The sequence below is a fragment of the Vespula vulgaris genome, chromosome 24, assembly GCF_905475345.1.
Source record: "Vespula vulgaris chromosome 24, iyVesVulg1.1, whole genome shotgun sequence".
Classification (NCBI taxonomy): Eukaryota; Metazoa; Arthropoda; class Insecta; order Hymenoptera; family Vespidae; genus Vespula; species Vespula vulgaris.
This window is the reverse complement of record NC_066609.1, coordinates 2,684,789-2,709,159: the sequence shown is the minus strand read 5'-3', so window position 1 is coordinate 2,709,159 and position 24,371 is coordinate 2,684,789. Positions and strand designations below refer to the sequence as shown.

Genomic DNA, 24,371 nt, shown 5'->3' with positions numbered 1-24,371 from the left:
CTTAATATAAAGTAACTAAATTCATTTTGCATTTCAGAATGAATGCGAAACTATGAAAAAGATTATTCGGACTAATTACATTTTGTCGTCTCTTGAAAGAACAAACAATAATAATAATTTTATTATTACACGAAAAAAAATATATAAGAAATGATAACAAATTATTCCATGTTTAATAAAATAAACAAATTTAATTGACATAAATACATAATTATACATATATTTTCGCTTGAATTCAAAAATACTTTTTATCTATAATTGTAAATTGTATATAATGTTTCTAGTATAGTTGCTATAGAAACAAGGTAATTTAGCATATTTAAAAAAGACTTATTAGAGATTTTTGCGTTTCTTTTTTCTATTACGCAATTTGTATTTTATACATTTGCATAATTTCTTTTTAATATTTTAAATATTTAACGAAACGATGACAATGTCTAATTTACAAGAAGTAAAAACAAATTATTTGTGTCAATGTACTCTTTCTATCACCGACGAAATTGTATCAAAGCAAATTTCTGAAACCAAAGACAATTTTAATAATGTTCCAAGCATACACGAAGTTGATGAAGATGATGATGAGGATGATAATTGCGGAGCCAATATTATAAATTCAAAAAATTTACGAGGTATTAAAGATCATGAAACTGAAAAGGATAAAGAAAAAGGTTCCCTCGATGATGAATTTGCATATACAAATGAATCTTTTTGTTCTGATGATTCTTGTGATGAATCAGACGAAACTACATCACAATACTTAAATAATGGTTCTTGCTTATTTTTTGATGATGATAATAAATATGAAGAAAATAGGAAATTAGAAAATTTGAGTGAAAACGACGAACAGATAAATTACGATAGAGAAAGCAAAGAAAGTATAAACATAGAAAAAAATGAAAGGATATGGCACAATAATGAAAAAAATATAGATTTTGGAAAAACAAGAACAAGAAGAAAGAATATGAGCTTTACAGATGAGGAAATACGGAAAATTGAACATGAAAATGAACTTTTATTAAGAAAAATAATGGCACAACATCAACCTCGTGATAAAGTTTTTAGAGGAAATAATCTACCTAAAATAAGTAGTTCAGCTATAAATAGAAAAAGATTACAAAAGAAGATAGAGGGAGATAATATGGTATATATTATAACAAAGCATCAGAATGTTACCTAAATTATTATAAGATATATTGTTTTATATGTATTTTATTAACAATGTTTGTAGGTACTTCTTCGTAGAATACAACAAGCAAAACCATGTGTGATACCAAAGTTAACTGCACCAGGCTATAGAATGACTTTTATATGATTATCAAATTAATTAGAGTCTAAGATTGCTATATTTATATCAAGATTTTATTTACTAAATCTATAATTATATGTTTCTAAAAATGTATAAAATGTGTTATATTTTATGGCACTATTTTTATCTAATATGTTCAAATGTAAAATACTACTTCTTTATATCGTAATATGTCTAAAAAGGTTGATAATTATGCACTCATGAGATTTGAATTAAACAGTAATTACCAGTCTTGAAGAGTAGGTACATATTTTTATTTTGCTTTGTATACATCACAACTTTGTAAAATGTCTTGAAAACTTACTACAGAAATTTCTACAAGTCAAGACTATAAAAATCACAGTTCTCACTCGTTTTTTAATAACTTAATTATCATTTGTGTAATACCAGAATTACAATATTCTCAGATATTATCGAGTACCGTGAATATTTTTACAATAAAAACATGAGCAATGAAAGAAAAAAAAAGAAAAAACAATGCAATTGAGAATCAAATTCATTGAAATTTGAATGATTATATAATTATATTTGCTACTGAAATTTATAAATCACATATATGTGTGTATATGTTATGTATAAATGCTATTTCTTTATTAAAAGTATATTAACTTTATGACTGTATTGTGCATTTTTAGATATAATTAAATTAATGAAGAGCAAATACAAATACATTTGATACATGAAATTAAAGCATTGATGTATATTTTCAATACAATGTAATTATACAAGCTTATCAAAATTCGGTAACATGCATTTTAAAAACTAAAAAATTTAATGATATTATAAGAACAATAATTTTGTTCACAAAATTTCTGAAATTTAAGTATAACGTAATAGAATATCATTGAATAGTATTGATCTCAATTGCAAATATTTTTTTTTTAATGTAATATTACTTTCACTTTTCCACGAAAATTTTTAAACAAGCCAACAGTATCACAAGATAAATTAAAGTAACATTAAAATTATTAATCTTCATGCTTTTTTTTCCAAGACTCTGTTGATGATGGTGTCCAAATTGTATTGAGAGAACGAAATGGATCAAATCCTGTTCTATCCTAAAATAACAACTTTGCTATACTATGTATATCCTATTGTATATCTAATATTTGTTGTGACAATTTATTAAAAAAATTAAGTATTTTGTTTTTATATATCTCTTAATTTATCTGCTAGGTATTGTTGTTACCTGCACATCTGATTCTGATAATTGTAGTGGCACAGATAATGTGGCATGTGGTTGCACAGTTGCACCCCAAGGTGCAGCTGCCCATACACCACCAGTATTAACTCCCCATACGCCACTTCGTTCTTCTCCTACTGCTGCTCTAGTGTATAATGGTTCCCAATTAGTTTCTATATTCGCCCAATTATCTGTAGTAAAGTAATAACATATTATTTAAAAATACGTTTTTAACAAGATAACAAATTATAAGATATTATAATAAATGTTGACATTGTGTACCTCTTAAAGAATCTGTTAAATTTGTGCTATTTTCTGTAGAATGTGATGGGTTAAATTGAAAAGCACTTGCATTATCTGATAATAAATCTATCATAGATCTATTATTATTCCACAACTGACATCGTGTATCTTCCTCTGGACTTTCTAGTTCAACCAAAAGTTCATCTGTTTCTGGAAGATCGTCATATGGTACCAATTCTCTTTCAAACTGTAAAAAAATAAAACAAAGGTACGTATTGTTATATTTTTATGAACAAGAAAAAATGAGGATATTTAGAAAGAAAACTTGAATAATTATTGATTTAGTTATGATATAAGTCATTAAATAAGATACTTCAAATATATGACGTACTGAAGATTCTATAAAGTTATTGATAAAATAACTATTTGCGTGTGAAACATTAGTTTGTGCTGCGATATGATCCTGACAAATCAGTTTTGTCCTTCCAGTCGATGGTATACAAGAGGGCAAAACTTCTGGTATTACTTCATATTCTTTGGTGGATTTAATTGATTCTTGATTTGGCTGCTGTTTTATATATTCTGTATCTTTAGTATCATTAGTAAACACCAATGATAAATTATGTGTAACTGGTTGATTTTTATGCAAGTTTGATAAGTTAGAAAATGCAGGGATGCTTTCTTGATTACGAGCTACTACATCACTAAATTTAGCTCTATGTTCACCCCATCCTGATGGTGGTGGTGGTGGTGATATTGTAGATATTGTTCCTAAATTACGTGTTCCATCTTCCTTTGAATTTATATTTCCATTTAGAGAAGAAGCTGTAAATATATATAATATAACGTACAATATACATGCAGGCGCGCGTGTGTGTATTGTAAGTCCGTTAGCTAAATATTAACATACTTTTTGTATGGATTTTATCCGTTCCACGCCGTTTTTGTGATACTTTTTCTTTTCGCGGTAGATTTTTACTTTGGCGCGGTAACTTATAAGACGATTCTACTGTACGTGATCCATGAATGTGATATTTTGAATTAGATCTAGTTGTATTTGTTTTCCATCTGTTTGGATTATTATGTCTTTCTTTATCATATTCGTCATCATCGCAATCTCCTTCATAATTATCTTTATAATCGACACAAGGTACAGACGGAATTACTTGTGATTTGTTTTTTTTATTCACTGGTTTCCTTTGTAATTTATCTGCTTTTATACAATTTTGATCATGTCCCTGCGAAATGTAATATATCATATATTCACGTAATGACATACCATATAGTATATAAAATTAAATAAACAAAAAATTAAACAAATTAAATCTAAACAAAAAACTTACTTTACACAAAGATGATGTATCATCGTGTATTGAACTTTCTGTTGTTGTGGATGAAGTTTCTTCTTCAGAAAGTTGAACGTTCTTTTGTTGCGACGATATTTCAAGCTTCTTTAACATGTGATTACTATGGCCAGTACTATTTCCTCCAGTAATTTGTTTTCTCTTATTTTCAGATTTATTACTTTTAGTATTTAAATAAATTGTATCTCCCGGGCCTTCATTGTCACATGACTTTAATTCTTCTTTTACATTTCCTACATTGTTTGATTTCGTTTTTCTATTTATAATGGGACTAGATTTTATTAAAGAATGCGTTCTATATTTTTTTTCTTGTACTGGTTGAATTTCGGTAAATGTATTTTCTATTAGACAATTATTATCAGATTGACTTTCTTGGATGTTTTGTTGTTTTTTATTATTTCTCTTTCTTGTGCCAAGTCCAATATTTCCAATATTACTAGGACCATCAAGTGGATCTTCGCATGATTTGAAAGATAACAAATCTTTCGATTCTGTATCTAATTTAAAACGTTGTTCTTCTTCTGACGTCCAATCAGAAATTTTCAGACTCTTTTGCAAATCTTTATCTTTACACCGTTTTGTATTTATTAACATCCATTCTGATGTTATGTCTTCCTTTTTATTTATTTTATTTTTATCATAATTTGTAATTTTCTCTTTCAACGAATTTGTGATATCTGTTGATTGAACTGCTATATACGATAAAAGCCTAAGATCAAGAGGTGGCTGAACTGAACTTTCTCGAGAAAAATTTGCTAAAGCACCTCTTAATATACGATCTGCCTCGAGAAAGGATACAGCAAGAACAGATATTAACAATATCGATGAAAGTATAACGGCCGCCCAATGTATAATATGTTCCCATGATGGTCTGATTAATATGGCTGCACAAGGTTCCAAAGAATGTGTAGGAAGTGTTGCTAATAAATTAAGTTTTATCATACTACTCTCATTTTCAGTTCCTAAACTTGTCAATATTAATAATTTTCTTTCAATTCGTGATAAAGTGAAGTCTGGTGTAAATGCTATTTCAATTTTTTTTGTAACGTTTGGAAACAGTAAAAAAGAGGCACAATTAAGTACCTTAAATCCATACCCTTCACAATGTGAACCGCTTATATAGAAACCATAAATATGTATTGGTAATTCTCCAGTATTTCTTGCCGTGAAGGATCTTTTAACTGTTAGATTTGGAATCGAATTCCGTATTGATCGTTCACCTAGTAAAAATCAATACAATGCATTAATTGTTCTACATACATTTTCTTAAAAAAAATGTTTGATAATATCCATTGATATATAGTATAAGTTAAAACAAATATTCTAATTAACGATTGTGCGAATAAATTATAAAAGATTTTTTTTTTTCCGTATATATTCAAAGATTTAACTCGTTTAATATTAAGTCGATAAAATAAAAATAAGGGAACGTACATACGTTCACAATCTTTAAGGTGTTTGTCTCCGAGTTCAAATAGTAAAGGTGTGGTAGAACCTGGTTTACGATTTCCAAATCTAAATTGTGCACTTGCTCCGCGTCCCATTACACGTAACACTTCTAAGACGGTCATATTATTCCTAAAACATTTTAAGTTCATATTCAATATTATAAATTATTAATATATAGTAATTATATATATATATAATTAATAATTTTTAGCTAATACGTGTATATTAATTTACCTAATGTATATAAGAGCAGACGAAAGTGATGCCGACATCGGTGAATATATTATTTTAATAGTTTTAGATTCCAAAGGATTTAAATAAAAAGGAAATGATTGCGAAGCCACTGTAACATCCCATTGCTTTTCAAATAATTCTCGTTCCTCCATATTGTCTTCGAGTTTAAATTCCTCTTGTACTGTAGGTAAACATTCTATACATATTGGTTTGAACCTATTTCAATAATATCATTATAAAGAATTTATGTTTATATGTCCATCTCTCAATATTAAAGTAGATTTTTTTGAATATTACATACTTGCTGGGTAAAGAATGAAATAGTCTTGATCCTTGAGGATAATTCCAATCCGTTACTAATTGGACTATTAAAGGATTTCTACTTGGATTATATAACTTTATTTTTTTATGTGATGTGTGTCCCACTTGTGTTAATGGAAACATTAAAATAGTTTTATTTTTATTTGTATTTCCAGAACTGGTTAATAAACTGGGCCAATGTGGTTTAATGTTAACATAAAATTTATAACCACGTACTTCATTAGTGTCTAAGCGCATTGTTACATTATCCCAAGAACCTCCTCCAGTAGAATTAATAAAACGCATATAGCGTGTAGTTAATAAATTTAGATCAGTATCACGCGTGTGAGAAGGAAGGCTCATTGTGTTTAACCATTGATTACCAGCTGGAAATCATAAACATTAATATAAGATCGGTATTCTTAAAAATATATGTATATAAGATTTATTTAAGAGAAATAATTGAGATACCATTTGTATCTAATAACAAGTCAAGGTAACATTGTTGTTTACAGTTGATAGATGGATTAATCTTTATAGATCCTACATGATTATCGCCTTTATATATTGTTGGTAACGTTGCTTCTTCTAAAGGTATATATTTTATTCTATCATCCTTGTTAACTGAAACTATTTCAGTTACTTCCATTGGTCTGGTAAACGTAGAGTGTACTTTAACTTGCTGTACACATATTGATCCCTAGAAATGAAAATGTTATAAATAAATATTAAAGTATTATATTAATTAACAATAATTTATACTCTTTACTTACAGGAAAACAATCTGTAAATATAAGTTTCTTTACAGAGATTTTTCCATGAGCAACTCGCATGAATACTGGTAAAATAAATCTTTCATACTTAGTTCTAACAAAGACATCGCCAACTATCGTATCCTCTTCTATCATAGGGGCTTTTACTATAATCTTGAAAATTGCTAAAAACCCAGGTTTTATAAATTGCTGTAATAATAATATTTATGTTATTTGTAATATCTCCAACACACAAATAATTTTGTATATTATACAACACACAAATAATTTTGTATATCTATAATACTTACATTGCCAGTATTACTACATACAGTTACATTTTTAAGCTCCTCATCCAATAAATCTGCAGGACCACTTTGACAACCCATTAATTCCAATACTGCTCCAGGCATATTTACTCCCCAATCATGTAATTCTATATTAACTGGATTCTGATTTTCTAATGCAAAGATTGCCTCATTTTCAGTTCCACTGCTAACAGTACCAAAATTCATGGTACCTTTATCATCTTCTCTTTCTCCTGGAACAATTTTCCTTACTTTTCCATCATAACTGAGTAATGGTACTTTAGTTACAGATACATTTGAATGTATTAATATCGATGACTCCATCTCTACATCTTCATTTTTCTTTTCTTTGGTAAGTTGTAAAGAAAATATATTAACTTTTTGTTCTGGTTTTATTACTCTAGGAGTAAAATTTTTTACCTGAAAAATAAATTTTCTATGTAAAAGTTATACACAAATATTTATTTATGAAAGTAAATATTTGATTTTCTTCGTACCATGAAACGCGATTTAACATTAGGTGACATCGTAACATGTGTGATGGCTAATGGTAATTTAAATTTATTTACAACGCTAAAATTTTGAGCTTGGCTAGTTTGCAGAGAACAGTAATGAGTAATTGATGCATTTACTTCTAGTCCTCCTTGTAACACCTGTGCTATCCATGGTATGGCTAATTTTTGACTAGAACCACCAGGCCCTATTGCTTTAATCATCAATTTGCCCTTAAAGTGTTGTAATTCTAAACCAGCCTTCCCTGAAATATTCATAATCACATTAAAATAATCAAAAGAGTGAAGAATACCTAAAATATATGCATCACAATATTTATTATTAATATAATTAAGAAATTGTATTATTTACAATCATAAAATAGTGTCCCAATAGCGATTGGGATATCGGTATCCCCAGGAATAACAGTTGGCTTAAACTGGAGTCCTAATGCTTTCGATATGGGGGTGCTAATTATATTCTAAAAACAACGATAAGACATAAAAAATCTATTATATTATTCAATATAGATACGTTTATGTCAATATAATATGATTCAAAATATACAATATACAAATAGATAATAGATTTACCACAACTTTAACTGGTTTTTTAGCTGAATTTTTTAAAGCAATTATGTGATATGTGGGTGGCTGTAATGAACCTCCCATACCAAAATTTATTCTTCCCGAACTTCCACCCCAATGAAGACCAGCTCCACTCCTAACTTCTACTTCAACTGCTACAATTAATATCTCAGCAGTATTATTTACTTTAACTCTAAAATGTGTATAATAGTTATAAGTGCCATTTAGTATATTAGAAGAAATTGATAAAGGTGAAACTGACAAATTGACAAACCTAATATATGCGGTGTGATTTTTTTCTGTATAAGCATTAAAATGAAGTCTTATAACTGGTTTGGTTTGATAAGGTGGTATTTCCCATAATTCACGAGAACCCTCTGCTTCCCCTGATGGTAATTCCAATTGAAATTCTCCTCCACTACTATATATTTCTACTACCTTAAATTTGGAGTAATTAAATACATATCACAAAATAATTATTCTTGGAAAGTAATTTTTCTTATCAACTTACAAAAAAAAAACCAATTAAATTATGTATTATGTTATAATAACAAAAAAACACAAAAATATTTACTTGCAATGACTCTGGATGTGGATTATGCATATATATAAGTGGAGTAAAAGATGCATTTAATGGTAACTTGACATCAATTACAGGTCTTAGTCGATATGGACTACTAATACTTATTCCTCTGACCTACATAAAAAATTAAATATGAGTGAAATATTTGAAAAAAAAACGAAAGAAAGAAAGAAAGGAAGAGAAAAAGAAAAGAGAAAGAAAGAGAGAGAGAGAATAAAAAGAATCTACAATGGCGTTAATACATTACTTGATACTTTATTGTACCCTCTGATGTATGTATAAAGAGGTGAGTATCAATCTCACCTTCTTCTCTACCAAGAAAAATTACATTAAATGTGGTATTTCCAAGAGGAGATATTACCTAAATAAAATAAAAAGACATCATTTTAGATAAAGAAAACATAGAAAAGATCTAAACTTACTTTATCTTGGAAAAATGATGAATGAAAATGACGAGTATTTCCAGAAATTGATAATAAATGAATTGTCCTATTATGGTCTTTATTAATTAACATCACAGTTTCTTGATGGGGTATACCAAGTTGTCTATAAATTTATATAATCAATTATTTTTATGAATTGTTTCTTTAAATGAAACAATTTATAAGATAAACAACATAATAACAATAACAGCAGCAACAACAACAATAATAATAAAAAGAAGAAAGAAAAAAGTAAATACCTCTCTTTAAAATCCAAAATGTGGGGTTCAAAATAAATGTGGGACAATGTATCTTGTATTTTATCTTCATCCGATACAGAATCCCTTAAAAAACATCATTTGATGATTTAAAATAGTTAAGTAACAATTTCAATCAGAAATAGGAAAGATATAATTAAAAGAATTTTTTCTTTATTAAGCACGTATATATTCTATGACCTAACACATTTACAATATTCATGATATTTTATTATCTTCTAATCTGTTTCATATATATAAAATGAGAAAAATTAATTATATATATTAGATACCTTTCCTACTTCCATTTACCATTATCTTAGTCAATGTCATGCTTACCCAACCCCATGTACTGTATTAGTAAAGTCCTAAAAAATATTATAATATATAACAATTAAATTTGATAAATAATATTATAAAATAATTATATCACATTATATATTAATTGTAAACTAATTAAAAGATTAACCTTATGCATAGGTAATGGTATATTATCCAAAAGATATTGAACATCATTGTCATCCTGAACGAAGGCTGTAAAAATAATAAACAATAGTTAATAACTAAGATGTATCTAAATAACAATGATTAAAGTTATAATATTGAAAGTTCAATAAATGCAATAAATGTAGTTAATCTTGATACAAATTATAGATTTATTTTATAAGAAAAGAAAATATTTATAATAAAAGTACATTTGTTTTTTTTTTTTTTTTTTTTTTTTTTTTTATAACTTTTAAAATATTTCTTAAGCTCATTGAGATCATTCTATCTGCACTTAATATATCATACAATGTATCATGATGCATATAAATAATTAATACCAGAAGAGAGAAACTAAGGTTATATTATTTTTATTTTATTGTTACAAAGATATGAAAAAAATATTTGTTTTCATATATGTACTGCATGAGATGATAAACTTATGAAGAAGTTTGTATTAATCAATATATAAGATATTTACATACTAACATTAAATATAAATAAAAATGCAGTATGGCTGTTTGAATATTTTAGATCATCTGTAGAAACTTCAGGGTTTAAAAAAAAAGATGGAATGAAACAGGATAATAATTTCTGTGTAACAACGAAAATCGTGATATGTCAAAACATGTAATTAGCATTAAAAGTATAATTAACCGTTTGTATTAAAAGTTATAAAATTCTAAGATTGTTGATGTCAAAACAGGAGAGAAATAAGCTTACCATTATTATGCCCATGTAAGGAGGGCCGAATTTGCGACGTTGAATCCAAAAATGATAACAAGAATAAACAATAAAATACTTTTAACTCAATCATAATATTAGTCTTAACGTATTGTTTTGTTATTTTGCTTTAGCACAAATGAAAATGCGCTTTCGGCCATACTTCTATATTATCGAAGTTTACCGTGATATCGATTGTATCTTCGTTTTATTTGAAGTATGCAGTGTACCAGTAACCAATGAGTGTATTCAACGCTATCCTTCTATTATTTGTCCTGCATTTAATTGGTTCTAATTCAAAATTCGACCAATCAAATTTAACAGATGATTCAATCTTCAAATAATCTTTGCCATTTTATCTTTTATTTGATAGCTAACTTTTCTTTCTACTTTTACTTCATTAAACTGTTATGATAACTTTATGTAGTCTGATATTACAGTAAAGTTATAAAAATAATATATTTTCGTTGTGATCGTAAAATCTATATAACGAAAGTTAGAGAAGAATAACATAAATTTGATTGATAGTATTTGCTTGGATATTGAATTGTATTATATATTAAAACTACACAATATTTACTGAATTTGTTACACAATGATATTTAACTACTACATCAACTATGTATTTTAACTAGACAATAGAGTTTTTATATCTTATATAGTTGAAGTTTAAGAAAATAATAAATGATAATTAAACTGAATTCTAATGATCTAATGGAAATATAAGAGTTTGTTATAAATAGATATATAATTAGCATATTTTTAATAATCATTCTTTTTATCATTAATCAAGACTTATAAAAATGGATAAAACTAAACAACGTATGAAAATTTAAAAATACCAGCAGTACTATTTTTGTATATTACATATCTCTTTGGAATTATTTATAAATATTGCGTTTATTATATTTGATAGGACAGAATAATAATAAAAATGGATTGTCCTGGATTTATAGAAAGAAAGCAAAATTAAGGCGGGCTAAAAATATAACACAAAATGAACATGCTGATACAAAATTAAATGATTCTGCGACAAGGATTGTTGTCCGCAATCTTCCATTTAAGGTATGAAATTATAATAATTTTATCTACATGATGATTTTTTATTTAATATAAATGTAAATTATATTGACTTCATATGATTTTTATATTAACAGATAAAAGAAGAGGATATTAAGTGGTTGTATGAAAAATATGGAGAAATAAAAGAAATAATTCTTCCTTGCCAATCAAATCTATCACTTATCGGATATGCATTTATAGAATTTAAACGAATGCAAGATGCATCCAAAGCTATATTTAATACAAATAAAAAAGAATTCTTTGGTAATAAATTATATTTTCTTGTTCTTCTATCTTATATTTGAAATAATTTTTTATATTGCAGGTAGAATAATTACTAGTGGATGGGTTGTTGCAAACTCTAAACTTTATAAAAAGATGAAAAATATCTCTGAGATAAATAATAAAAATAAATCTGTTCCCTCTTCCAAAAAACAAAATACAGATCTAGGAAAGGAATATAAATCATTAACTTTACAAGAGACTGATATTCCAAAACATAAAAAAAGAATTAATTGTCATATATGAATTGATACTATTATGTGTTATTATCTTTTTGTTAAATCAAATGTAGTTCTACTTTTAAATATTATTTAAGAGAAATACATTAAAAAAAAATTTTTTTCATGGTACATTAATATGTCATATATATTTCCATTATTGATAAAAACAATGATACATTTTGATATTAAATAAATAAGAAGCATTTTAATAATTTTAAAAATGTATTAAGGCTATTTTCCATTTTATACGTAATTTTTAAGAAACCTTTTACATGTGAATAGAATTTTAGACATTGTAGCCAATGTCTAAAATTAGTTTCAATACTAATCATACCAATATAACAAACTTGAATAAACTCATGTAAGATGGAGGTATAAACTTTGGTATGCGCGTGAAGTTTAAAAATTCTGATGTAATACTTTATTTTATCTCAAACGGTATAGTTAATTTTTTTTACGTATAATACAGTAAATATGAAAATATATAAATTTAATCGACAATAAATCTGAGACAATATTTGAATATTAGTTGATTATTAAATATAAATGTTTATACTTTCTAACCTCATGTTTGTTTCCTAATCAAATTGATTAAAGGTTATGGGAAATAATATTAATAATAAAATAAATATAAGTTTATTTCGTATACTTATTAAATCTACCAATTTAGAAAGAAAATAAAAACCAGGTAATATAGTTACTTGAGTATAAAATCTATATCTCTGATATTTTATATAAAAATAGATATAAGTAATATTAAAACTTTCTTTCATATATTTGATAGTATGGATAGGGGTTTTAAACAAATATTATGGATGACATGGACTTTGCGAAATCGAACTTTATTTTTAAATTATACAATACGAAGTAGAATTACTCAAACTACTTTGCAGAATTATTGGAACTCTTCTAAAGGTAATTAATAATATCATAATACATTCTTATATATATCATTTCTTGATATTTATTTTTTTAATATAATTTTTCAACTTTCTTTAAATATTTAGATATTTATAGGTCAGTAAAACTAGAGCCAATAAAAAGAATAATACTAGAATCATATACACTTTCTTCAGTAAATGCTACACACATTTTAGATTGTATTAATAATCAATGTTCAGATATGGACTTGAAAGATATGTTGGATATATTAACAATACTAGCTAAAATAGTGAATGAAGATGGAAAACAATTTAATTTAAGAAATCATAAAGGATTTCAAATTTTGTGTGAAAAATTACAAAAACAAATAAGAAATATGAACGTATCTGATGTTGTACAAGTAATAAAATTACTGAATTTTCTTGATGTACCAGCCTCTACAATGTTAATGCAAAATCTCTTGCAAATTATAAGAAATTCTATAAATGAATTAGACATACATCAAATACATTTGTTGTTAATTATATTAAAAAAAATGGAAGATACCCCATTATCATCTGCTCTACTAATAGCATTACCTATACTAATTCCAAATATTTTATCAACAAAGCTTGATTATTTAAATTTGAAAGAATTGTCTTTAGCCTTGTTGTATATAAAATATGTAGAAAGAAGAGATTTAACTAATAAAATTTATAAAAGTATAGAATCATTACTGATGTATGATTCTAGAAATGTTTCAGTGTCTACTCTTAAATATATATTTATTTCTTTATGCACATTATCAAATAAAACAAAATTCGTAAGTGATAATTTCAAGACAATGGAAATAATACGTCAAGCTCTGTTTCTAAAAATAAATAAATTGGCATCAGCAGATATACTAGAATGTATAGTTGAAATATGTAAAAATGTAATAGAAGGGTAAATACCAAATTTCAAAATTCATATTATAAAATACAAAAACTATTTTTTTAAATAATATTTATATTAATATTTTGTTGTACAGGAGAATGATACCTTATAGTTATAATACTACTTTCATCAATGAATTATTGAATGTTGCAATAACTAAAAATATGGATCCCAAAATTTGTTTTGATATTGCAAACTATTTAAATAATATATCTTATATTTATATACCATTCATAGAATTTATGATAAATGAACATGTAAAAAAAGATGTTATGAAGCAAATTCGTTCACATAACTTGAAAATAATTTTACGTACATTGTCTAATGCTGAATATCAGTCAGTACCTTGGTTTGTCCTAGAAAATAAATTTTTAGATGAAACATTTATAAAACAATGCTCAATTCAAACACTACTCAAATATGCACTTGATTTAGCAGCATTAAATAGATATTATCCAAAAATGTTGTCAACAATTTTTACTAATATAGATAAAAAAGTATTAATTTCGTTTACTGATCTTGATTTTAAAAGATTGTTGCTTTTGTATCAAAGTGTAAAAACATTATATCCAGATTATCTGGGTCCTTGGTTTGATAAAAATGAGTTTTATATGTATTATATATCTGAAAAAGTCAGTAACGAATTAAGAAAAACTCTAGAAAGAGCAATGGGAGGTCCTCAATATGTGTTAAGCTATTTGAAAACAAAAATAGGACATAATATTAGTAAGTATTATATTTTCTTTTGTAACTAAATGTTACAAAAAATAAATGATTAGATATTAAGTAAATGAAAGAAGAAATTAATTAATTAAATAATAACGTTTACATTATTTTAGATCATGCTATAATTATGCGAAAAGGCGGATTTCCCATTGCATTTAATACGTATAATTCTGATATTCTTGCAAAATATACTCATTATGTTGAAGAATTGCGGTGTACACAAGAAAATTTTGTGTAAGTATTTTTTATTAATATTTTCTATTTTCAATAAAATATTTGTGCATCCCTTTTTCTCTTGTTTTATCAAGAAAATTTTTGTTATATCTATCCAAATATTTACTTTTGCAGTATACTTATAATTGAATTCCCTTCCATTGCATATTCAATTAATACTCAAAAATTATTGGGTGTACGGAACTTACAAATAAAAACTATAGAAAAATGGACTGGACATAGATGTGTTTCAATAAATATGAAAGTTTGGTTTAATCTACCATCACATGAAAAAGTTACATATATTATGCAAAAAATAAAAGATAAATATCCTGAAATTATGGAAATAACGTAATAATAATAATGATTTCAAAAGCAAATTAAAAATGTTTTAATTAAAAATATAATTCATATTTCACATGTACAATTTGATTTTCCCTGACAATTAGTATTTCACATAATTATAGTAGATTATATAACAGAAAAAAAAGGATAATTATAAACTAAATATTTATTACAGTTAATGTAAAAACTATTTTTTTAACTCTAAGTGAATTTTATAATTAAGATCTTATTTGTATATACGACTGTATTGTATTATGTTAGTATTGAAACGAAGAATTAATATATTGATACAAATGAAGGAAGTTTGGTAATTAGCATTAAATATATGATATATAAGTTATTGCTAATAATAATAATTAAGATAAAATCTATATATTGATATATTGTTTAATATATAAATATGAACTTGGCAAAATTTTCGTATATACATTGGACAAGATTAAAACAAAATAATAAATTTAATCATATGTTGTATAAGATAAAAGATTTTAATGAGAAGTAGTAATACAAAATTTACTTTTTTCTCTTCTTGAAAATATATATTCTTCAGAACCATTACTATATATATATAAATTTCATTGGAGTATATATGCCCCACGAGTTCACTTTTATTTACATATAATTAAAAGTATGAAAGTAACAATGTAACAATCCACAACATTGTTCTAGTAAAAACTATTTTTTTATTTATTCCAGTATTTCTGAAGACTAATTTTATTCTGAATAATAAAGAGAAAGAATTGTGTATATAAAGGACATAATAACAATTAAGCATAAATATTGGTGCTGCAATAGTTTTTTACTTTTTAATATTTCATTTTTTCTGTATAACTATTACAACAAAATATTTTATTAGATGTAAATATTGAGATAATAAATATCAGATTATTAAAGTAAAAATAGATATACCATATAGTAGCACCAATATCTAAACCTTGTGAAGCACCAACTAGCACCACCATATAAAACAATTTTGATATTGTTCATCTTTAAATCACGCATTTAGACCAAATAACTTCAAAGCATTGAAAGCAGTAGCCAAAGCAACTTCTTCTGGAGTTGTTTGCATAAATGCTGCTACCATTTCAACTATAGCTGGCAAGGCACATGGTTCATTACGTTGAAAAGTACAATAACGATGAAGAAAAGTCATGGATCGTTCAGTTAAAGCATCCTTAACACGTACAGGTAATTTACTAGCTCTTGTATTAGGATACATAAATGGAGCATCAGTTTCAACTAATATTTTATCTAATGGTGCCTGACCTGCTTCTAACAACTGTCTTATACCGCTATCTGACTTATCTTTACATAAGTAGCCTGTTATTCCTAAATAAAATCCTTGATCCAAATAAATTTGTGCTTCTTCTGCTGTTCCAATAAAAGAATGAATTAAAACTGGTGGTAAGCGGTTCTTATAATGACTCAGAACTTCCAATACATCTGTCTGTGCTGCTCTTTCGTGTATTATAAGTGGTTTATTTAATTGACATGCCAACTCTACTTGCTTATGAAAGACAGTACGTTGCGTCTCAGGATCAGAAAAATCACGATTATAATCTAAACCACATTCTCCAATCGCAACACATTCTGGATTTGTAGCTATACTTTCAAGTTCTTGTAAAGTATCTGGATTTTCCCATGATTTTGCATCATGCGGATGTACACCAGCAGTTGAGTAAAGCGTACCAGGATATATTCTTGTCAGTCTTAAAGCCTCTTTACTAGAACGAATACTTGCACCTGTAACCATGATCTTCTGGACTCCTGCATCTTTAGCTCTTTGTATCACACTATCTAAATCTCGACTATATTTCTTATTTGTAAGATTGGCACCAACATCAACAATGATATAGTTTTCGTAACATCGAGTCATAGCTGAGGAAATAGCATTTTCCTCTGAATTTGAACTAGCAGCATTTTCTGCCATTGCTTATTTAATTAAAAATGCCTGAAACAATTTAAAGAAATATTCGCACAGTAATCAGTAGTAGTAATAAAACTAGGTCTATCTTCAACTACGTTACATCATTATGTTGATAAAATAAACACAAATATTCTTAACCTATAATAAAGCACACATCTCTCTTTCGAAGTAATAGAAAAAATATGAAATCTGCAAATATTTCTTATAAAATAATATAATATTTCTAAATTACTCGCAATTATTTTTAACAACTGGAATAAAACTTGTATATCATATTTCGGCAATGCTAATGAAATCTCACATAACTACTTCTTTTTAACTGTTTAATTAATACTGATAATAATATATTTTATCATAAAACGAGTGAATTTTCATTACACGAACCTTTTTGTTTTTTTTTTAATTATAAAATAACTAAGTGAACGAAACTGCCAGTATCAATTACAATATGTTCACTTCGACATTATTGATATCATAAAACTTAGAAGACGTTACATTTTGAAGAGGTTAGTAATGATTAATGCTATTGATACAATTACTTCATATATTATGTTTTTACTGAGATGTTTTACTAATAACTCAAATTACAATGTTTAATTTTATTGCTATGATAATACAATCATTATTATATAAAAACTCTTTGAAATTTTGAAATATAAAATTTAAATTTTCTCGTAGTTCTAATCAAACTATATATGTTTTTATCTTATAGGATAGTTTTTGCTCTTACATCGTGCAGTAGTGTTATTATTGTGTGTGCGATATAACACAAATTAGAAGTACTTTATAATTGTATCAATCAATTTAATTAATTTTTATTTATACATCATGATGTGTATATAATATAACTTTATACATAGTAATTTATAAAATTTATAATATATAATAACTATAAGAAAGAAAAAGTTTTTTAAAATGTTTAATCTTATTAAATATTTTTATTATGAATTAAACATTATTTTTTTATTGCATGTATATATTATCTAATATAAAAATTATTTAACTAATATATTTTATTATTGTAGAACAGGCCAGCAGCAAAAATGAAACGGCGTTCAAAAGTACAAAAACTAGCACGTGCTAAATGCATTATAAATAAAGTTAATTCTATGAAAGATCCATTTGAAATGCTTGAAATGTATCATACATACGTAGGAAAAAATGAATATATTGTGAATTTAAATTGTGTTAAAGCTAAAGAGGCATCATCTGAATGTCGGCTTTGGATATTTGATATTATGGAAAGAAATATGAAAAATTTGTATGAACAATCTAGTTGGGGATGGGATGCAATTGCTAAACAAAAAGAATTAACAGAACCAACAGCTTGGTATTTGATAGCATCTAGTAATAACAAATTTATAGGATTTTCTCATTTTCGTTTTGATATAGATTACAAAGTTGAAGTGCTATATTGGTAAGTATATAAACATATAAATTATTATTATAGTATAACGGACAAAAATGTATTAAAAATATTATATTTATCTATTAAGTTATGAATTACAATTAGAAGAATCAGCAAGAGGTAAAGGCCTTGGTCGTTTTATGATGCAAGCTCTTGAATCTATGGCATCAAAATATAAAATGCAAAAAGTAGTATTAACAGTATTAAAAAATAATCTACCAGCATTACAGTTCTTCTACACACTTGGGTAATAAGATATTTTTCGTATTTTAACTATATATTACTTATTTTATTTATTATTTATCAAGTCTTCTATAAATAAAATACAAAGAAAAGATATGAACTAAAATCACAAATATTATTTTAGATATAGCTTACAATATAAGGCTTGAGGTAGACTTAAGCTTATTAAATTATACGATATAACAATTATTCAATTATGTAATCTATTTCTTAAATTAAGTTAAAGTCTATATTTAATGCTGAGTACAAAATAATTGTACTTTGAAAAAGCTTGTTTTAAGTATAATTGTACAGAAATTTCATTAATTAATTTAACGTCTATTAATTAATTATAAATATCTATATATATTTTTACTCAAAGATATATTAGCCTTATCATTAAAATTTTCTTTCTTATTAGATAAGTTTATATGATAAGCATGTGAGTTTATAAAAAATTGTTGATATATTTCTTGAATTATTCTTTTGTAGTTTTAAACTGGACAACACTAGCCCACTGGAGTCAGAGAAGAAAGATTATGTTATTTTAAGTAAACAGGTTTTAATTCCTGCCACGTGAAAACATTTTCTACAATAAATATGCTTTCATTTTAATATTGTGTTTTATGAAATAGAATAGACAATATTTCATTCGGACACAAAGTAACAATCGACGATTTAAGAAATGAACCAACATCATAAAATGTAAGAGGAGCTTTACTGACTGTCATATCTTTCAAATAATTTAGAAATGATACATCGATTTTTCCCGAATTGGAGATATTGAATTGTTGTAAATAAGCCTCTGATCCCCAACAAACATCTAATGCTGTTCGATGTAAAACCATACCAATACCTTTACCAGCTCCTTCAGGAATAAACAAAACTCTTAAACTAATAATGTTTAAGTTTATGGGAAGATCATAACGTAGTGGAGAAAAGTGTGCTTGCAAATTATATGGCAATGTATTATGAGGGTGTATTGCTATTACTGGATATAATAATTCTTCTGAAGCTAAATGTGCAGCCACAGATAACAGACCTGCAGGATGACCAGTAGATGATGCAGGACAATTTAATCTCTTCTTTTCAAGTACTAATGTAAATAAGTGGTTAGTTACTAAATTATCTGTTACTCCTTGACCTAATCCTCTGTTATCATCATGAAGCAGTCTTCGATCTTGCATAATCTGCAGCGTAATATCAAGAATTAGCATTCATATTAAATTATTTTACTACAATATATTTTAACCATTTACTGGTCATACTTATTCTTATAAAGAAATTTTTTTTTATACTCTCTTATAGGTTTTTATAATTTATTTACACATATATATTATACACATAATATAATAACTTATAATAAATATAAATTACCTCTATTTGTCCTGATGCCATAGAAGCTACCCCTAATGGTTGTGCTGTTATAACTGTTAATCTTTTATGTTTATCTTCAATATATGCATTTGCAGCCATTGGATAATAATTTGCTTGTGTAGGTAATTTAGGAAATCTCTGGCGTCTAATTATCTAAAATCATTAAAGTTTTATATATATATAATTCATTATTAAAAATATAAAAATATTTAAGATATCCTTTTAAATACGTACACCAAGACCATTTAAATCAGTAAAAAACTGATCTCCAGACATTATATCGGTGTTTAATCTCATTGCAAGTTCATAATTTTGTGTTTCTGTTATATCAACTTCATTCAGTATATGTAATCCGACGCCATCATTACCAGGTGAATTATATAGTATGCAAGTATGACGTACATATGGTAATTCTACAAAAACTTTTGATAAAATAGGACCTGTTACTAAGTGAATAATGTGCTTATTATCCATAAATATCAAATCTGGATCTGGCTTATCCGGCAAAAATAAATAGGCACCACTTTTATCTTTACCAGAACCTCTGGTGCCATATTTAACAAATTCTAAATGAACAGGAAATGTAACATTGTCAACTCTTAAAGCTTTTAAGAAACCAGATTTTCCAAATGACGCAGATAGTTCAATCTTCTGAGATATAGAAAATTCTTGTGCAAGAGGTTGTACTTGCATATGAGAAAAACCAGGCACTGTTGAAACTGGTATATCGGTATTAAAAATTGTGACATTTGCTACATAAACATCTCTGTAAAATTATAGATTAACAAAGCATTTTAAACCACTTTCTCTCATGATTTTATTTTTCACATGTATTTTCTACTTACGGAGGAAATGTTTGCTGACGAAGAGCATGTATTATATATGTAGTAAGTCCAAATCCTGGTACAGTTACTAGAAAAGATAGTTCATATCTGGCAGCCGATAGAGCAGCAGGTCCAACCCAAACTGGTGATATTTGAGATTTTACTAATTGTCCAGTATGATCAGTAACTTTAACGAAAGGTGTTGAAACGATTAAAGTTTGTATTTTTTTTCTTTGTCTTGAACAAGGATTGTATAATATAACTTTTCTTTTGGGATTTTCATCTCCAAGTATAAGTATATGTTTTTCACCAGGACTAGTATGATGTGATCTTTAATAATAAAACATAGAACTGAATTAAACTAAATTATTGGCGATTTCATTAAGTAATTATAAAAATTATAATGATTAAATTATAGTGTATGTGTAATAAGAACCTTACAACCTCTACAAACAGCAAAAGATACTAACTAGGAATAAGTATCTGTTTTCGAACCTAGTCTCATCCAATGAAAGGTAGTGGGCTTCTTGATCAATTGTTGATCCTTCAGAAGTTTTTAATAAATGCATAACAGATTGTTGCAGTACATGTGCAGTATTATTTAAGGCTAATATCATTTTTTGAGCATAATCTATAACTACATTATCTCTAGCCGTTCCACTAACACCATCATGATGTTGAAATAAGGAGTGCCACATTCTGGCATTACTCAACCGAAGAGCTATGTTTCCTTCAGCTAAATGATAAATGCCTTTAGCCCATGCTATTGTAGTCAAGATTTCAGATGCCCTTAAAGAACCTAATAATACACGATCTAATCGTTTATGGAAAGGTCTAAAAAAATATTATCATTTAAATAGAGATAAAATACATTTTGTTAATAATATCAAGATATTATCTATAATATGATATATAATGATAATATACCTTGATGTGTAATAACCACTCCAATAGTGATCATCTCTATCAGAATAGGTAAAAAAATCTCCAGATAAAGTAGGGAAATCTTCTAAATTATGTTTATCTCTTACAGCATCAAAATAATCACTCAATGTTCCAAATTGTATTTCAACATTTAGTTTTTGATTTTGATTTAAATAATCAAAAAGATATTGATAGTTATTGAATTGAGCATCCCATTCAGTAACATGTGTATATCTAAAGTCATCTCCCAATGGTACTAATAATACATTAGTTTTAAAAAGCTGAGACTTCTTACGGTATTGATCTAATAGCAACATAGCTCTTTCTACTATATTTGCCTTTGTTATGGCTCGTGGATTTATTTTCCATGGACATGTCAAACCAAAATTAGGAAGTCTATAAAAATCAAATTGACAACATATTTTTGGATCTGGTCCACATGTATGAGGTATATCATAACTATAAAATGGCATCATATGAGTAAACAATTCTGTTGTGCCATCATTGTCCCATAACTGTCTCCATCGAAATTCTAAATTTTTTTCTTTAGCCAATTTTTTTTTAACTGAATAATGAACTCTTTGTATCAGTAAATTATTTAACCCAGCTCCTTTTAATAAGTATGGCATAGTTGGAGAAAGTCCAAATGGATCAATTGCCCATCCTGAATTTGGTACATAATCTAAATTATACTTTAACCATTGATGTCCCTCTGTTAGTTGTGCAAGTTGAGCAACCCAGTGAGAGACAGATTCATCTGGCATAACCCATCCACCTGATACTATTTCCAATTGACCATCATGAATTAAGCTTCTGACTAAATCACGTGTTACCTTTGATTGTTCATCCCACCACAGCTTAAAAAATGAAACTTCTGCCCAGATAAATTTACGTCGTTTGTCTTCTGCTAATTTTGTTACCATGTTATTTAATATATTCCTTGTTTGAGAAGTATAATATTTTTCAAATGTATTCAACCATCCTGGATCATTGTGTGAATGCGGAATAACAAAGACTTTCAGTTTTCTATTACGATGCCATTGTTCTTTATTATATTTGATATTCCATCCTTGTTTCCAAACTCCACCATCTGGATTATCAAAGTCCAATATTCTATATAAATCTAACATTTGAATATCAACTTCTGGTGTTCGATTTATATTAAAATTGCATTTGGATAATTTTTCTATATGATTTTGGATTGGACCTGATTGTTCATGATTATTTAATGGTTTTATTACTGGTACTAAGTTTTGTTTCATTTTTGCTGCTTCTTGAAGAGCATTCATAGCTTCATGATGTTTATTAAAATCTTTTTCTAATTTTGCTAATCTACTTTCAAAATGTAGCCATTGATTCTAAAAGAAGTAAATATATAAATCCCATATAAATTTATATTTTATACAATATATGATAATAATATATATTAACTTAATAAAAAAAAAATTTGTATAAATTTACATCTTGCATAGATAGTTTGGTATCCTGTCCAGGAGGAAAAAATGTTAAATCCATCATTAAATATGTCATTAGACAGCAAGCAAGAATTAATCCTGCTCCAAGAATGGCAAAAGTTTTCCTTGTCTTCATATTATATTTTTCTAATGATAAATTCACATTGAATAACTTATCTTTGACAGATTTTTAAATTAACCTTTTTTAGGTGGTATAATAAATTTCACTTAAAATATTTTTGTAAATTAATATATAAAATTAAGTACCATACACACATAAACTCACTAATAATACGAATAATAAAAAGTGGAATACTTATTTAAAATGCTTTGTTATATGCTATGTATTTGAAGTATCTACTGTTTACCATTGCATCTCACTGCATGAAATACGTACATACATGTGTACTACCATATGGTATATATGTAACATTCACATTGCAGTAGTTATAAATATAAATTTGATAACATTTTATCACACATATATTTTTGTTGTAAAGCAATATTTTTGTTAAGATTGTAAAAAAAAAAAAAATATTAATTACGTAATTCTACATAGTTGTAAAGTATGTATATGTGTGTGTATTAATTTTTTATTTTATATCATTTAAAAAAATATAAGGATTCTTTTTAACAATCTTAGAGATAAACAACAGCATGATTTTTATCATTTTCCTTACAGAAATATGTCCAATTTATTTCCTTAAAATAACTAGTTCATTCAGCCAATCATGATAACAAATAAAATTACCCTAAGTATTATGATCCATTCTGATTTAAACTTTAATTGTTTAAATAGAAATCTTTAGTTAGATCTTTAATATTTTTATATACTGTATTCGATTTTCATTGAATTAGTAATAACGTTATAATATAAAAACGAAGGAAAAGATTTTCTATATT

The 24,371-nt window shown here is 26.4% G+C and overlaps 7 protein-coding genes across 14 annotated transcripts; 4 read left to right on the top strand and 3 right to left on the bottom strand.

The window, feature by feature from the left end:
- The first annotated feature begins 33 nt into the window (after positions 1–33).
- LOC127072226 (cilia- and flagella-associated protein 97-like) lies at positions 34–1,404 on the top strand. Its single transcript, XM_051012489.1, has 2 exons — positions 34–1,141; positions 1,229–1,404. The coding sequence occupies exons 1-2, from the start codon at positions 428–430 to the stop codon at positions 1,310–1,312; spliced, it is 798 nt and encodes a 265-aa protein (XP_050868446.1). The 5' UTR covers positions 34–427; the 3' UTR covers positions 1,313–1,404.
- A 134-nt stretch (positions 1,405–1,538) lies between these two features.
- LOC127072220 (transmembrane protein 131) lies at positions 1,539–10,877 on the bottom strand. The gene is made up of 23 exons (XM_051012482.1): positions 10,687–10,877; positions 9,950–10,014; positions 9,820–9,848; positions 9,484–9,567; positions 9,224–9,347; positions 9,049–9,162; positions 8,793–8,915; positions 8,493–8,656; positions 8,225–8,411; positions 8,004–8,112; positions 7,637–7,896; positions 7,143–7,559; positions 6,853–7,041; positions 6,551–6,779; positions 6,081–6,465; positions 5,780–5,995; positions 5,535–5,674; positions 4,076–5,316; positions 3,643–3,970; positions 3,124–3,557; positions 2,772–2,979; positions 2,496–2,680; positions 1,539–2,364 (listed from the first exon to the last, which is right to left on the bottom strand). The coding sequence occupies exons 1-23, from the start codon at positions 10,778–10,780 to the stop codon at positions 2,275–2,277; spliced, it is 5,415 nt and encodes a 1,804-aa protein (XP_050868439.1). The 5' UTR covers positions 10,781–10,877; the 3' UTR covers positions 1,539–2,274.
- Positions 10,878–11,105: 228 nt separating this feature from the next.
- On the top strand, positions 11,106–12,380 carry LOC127072227 (multiple RNA-binding domain-containing protein 1-like). Its single transcript, XM_051012490.1, has 4 exons — positions 11,106–11,508; positions 11,603–11,751; positions 11,844–12,012; positions 12,074–12,380. Exons 1-4 carry the CDS (start codon positions 11,490–11,492, stop codon positions 12,274–12,276), a joined length of 540 nt encoding a protein of 179 aa, XP_050868447.1. The 5' UTR covers positions 11,106–11,489; the 3' UTR covers positions 12,277–12,380.
- A 217-nt stretch (positions 12,381–12,597) lies between these two features.
- On the top strand, positions 12,598–15,400 carry LOC127072266 (uncharacterized). Of its 2 annotated transcripts, XM_051012564.1 has the most exons (7): positions 12,598–12,689; positions 12,849–12,939; positions 13,036–13,166; positions 13,259–14,057; positions 14,143–14,774; positions 14,888–15,008; positions 15,123–15,400. In XM_051012564.1, exons 3-7 carry the CDS (start codon positions 13,037–13,039, stop codon positions 15,340–15,342), a joined length of 1,902 nt encoding a protein of 633 aa, XP_050868521.1. In that variant the 5' UTR covers positions 12,598–12,689; positions 12,849–12,939; position 13,036; the 3' UTR covers positions 15,343–15,400. The 2 variants fall into 2 exon arrangements, with proteins under 2 accessions (XP_050868521.1, XP_050868520.1); XM_051012563.1 differs by having other exon boundaries at positions 12,598–12,939.
- A 43-nt stretch (positions 15,401–15,443) lies between these two features.
- On the bottom strand, positions 15,444–17,778 carry LOC127072267 (3'-5' ssDNA/RNA exonuclease TatD). 3 transcript variants are annotated; one of them, XM_051012567.1, is made up of 2 exons: positions 17,496–17,575; positions 15,444–17,283 (listed from the first exon to the last, which is right to left on the bottom strand). In XM_051012567.1, exon 2 carries the CDS (start codon positions 17,260–17,262, stop codon positions 16,327–16,329), a length of 936 nt encoding a protein of 311 aa, XP_050868524.1. In that variant the 5' UTR covers positions 17,263–17,283; positions 17,496–17,575; the 3' UTR covers positions 15,444–16,326. The 3 variants fall into 3 exon arrangements, with proteins under 3 accessions (XP_050868524.1, XP_050868523.1, XP_050868522.1); XM_051012566.1 differs by having other exon boundaries at positions 17,398–17,545; XM_051012565.1 differs by lacking the exon at positions 17,496–17,575 and adding an exon at positions 17,644–17,778 and having other exon boundaries at positions 15,446–17,283.
- LOC127072268 (N-alpha-acetyltransferase 40) lies at positions 17,617–19,504 on the top strand. 5 transcript variants are annotated; one of them, XM_051012568.1, is made up of 4 exons: positions 17,617–17,765; positions 18,285–18,676; positions 18,756–18,914; positions 19,382–19,504. In XM_051012568.1, the coding sequence occupies exons 2-4, from the start codon at positions 18,303–18,305 to the stop codon at positions 19,467–19,469; spliced, it is 621 nt and encodes a 206-aa protein (XP_050868525.1). In that variant the 5' UTR covers positions 17,617–17,765; positions 18,285–18,302; the 3' UTR covers positions 19,470–19,504. The 5 variants fall into 5 exon arrangements, with proteins under 5 accessions (XP_050868525.1, XP_050868528.1, XP_050868530.1 ...); XM_051012571.1 differs by lacking the exon at positions 17,617–17,765 and adding an exon at positions 17,888–18,038; XM_051012573.1 differs by lacking the exon at positions 17,617–17,765 and adding an exon at positions 17,945–18,051.
- On the bottom strand, positions 18,908–24,119 carry LOC127072265 (alpha-mannosidase 2). Its single transcript, XM_051012561.1, has 7 exons — positions 23,476–24,119; positions 22,018–23,372; positions 21,586–21,924; positions 21,112–21,420; positions 20,501–21,032; positions 20,267–20,419; positions 18,908–20,079 (listed from the first exon to the last, which is right to left on the bottom strand). The coding sequence occupies exons 1-7, from the start codon at positions 23,602–23,604 to the stop codon at positions 19,501–19,503; spliced, it is 3,396 nt and encodes a 1,131-aa protein (XP_050868518.1). The 5' UTR covers positions 23,605–24,119; the 3' UTR covers positions 18,908–19,500.
- Positions 24,120–24,371: the final 252 nt, after the last annotated feature.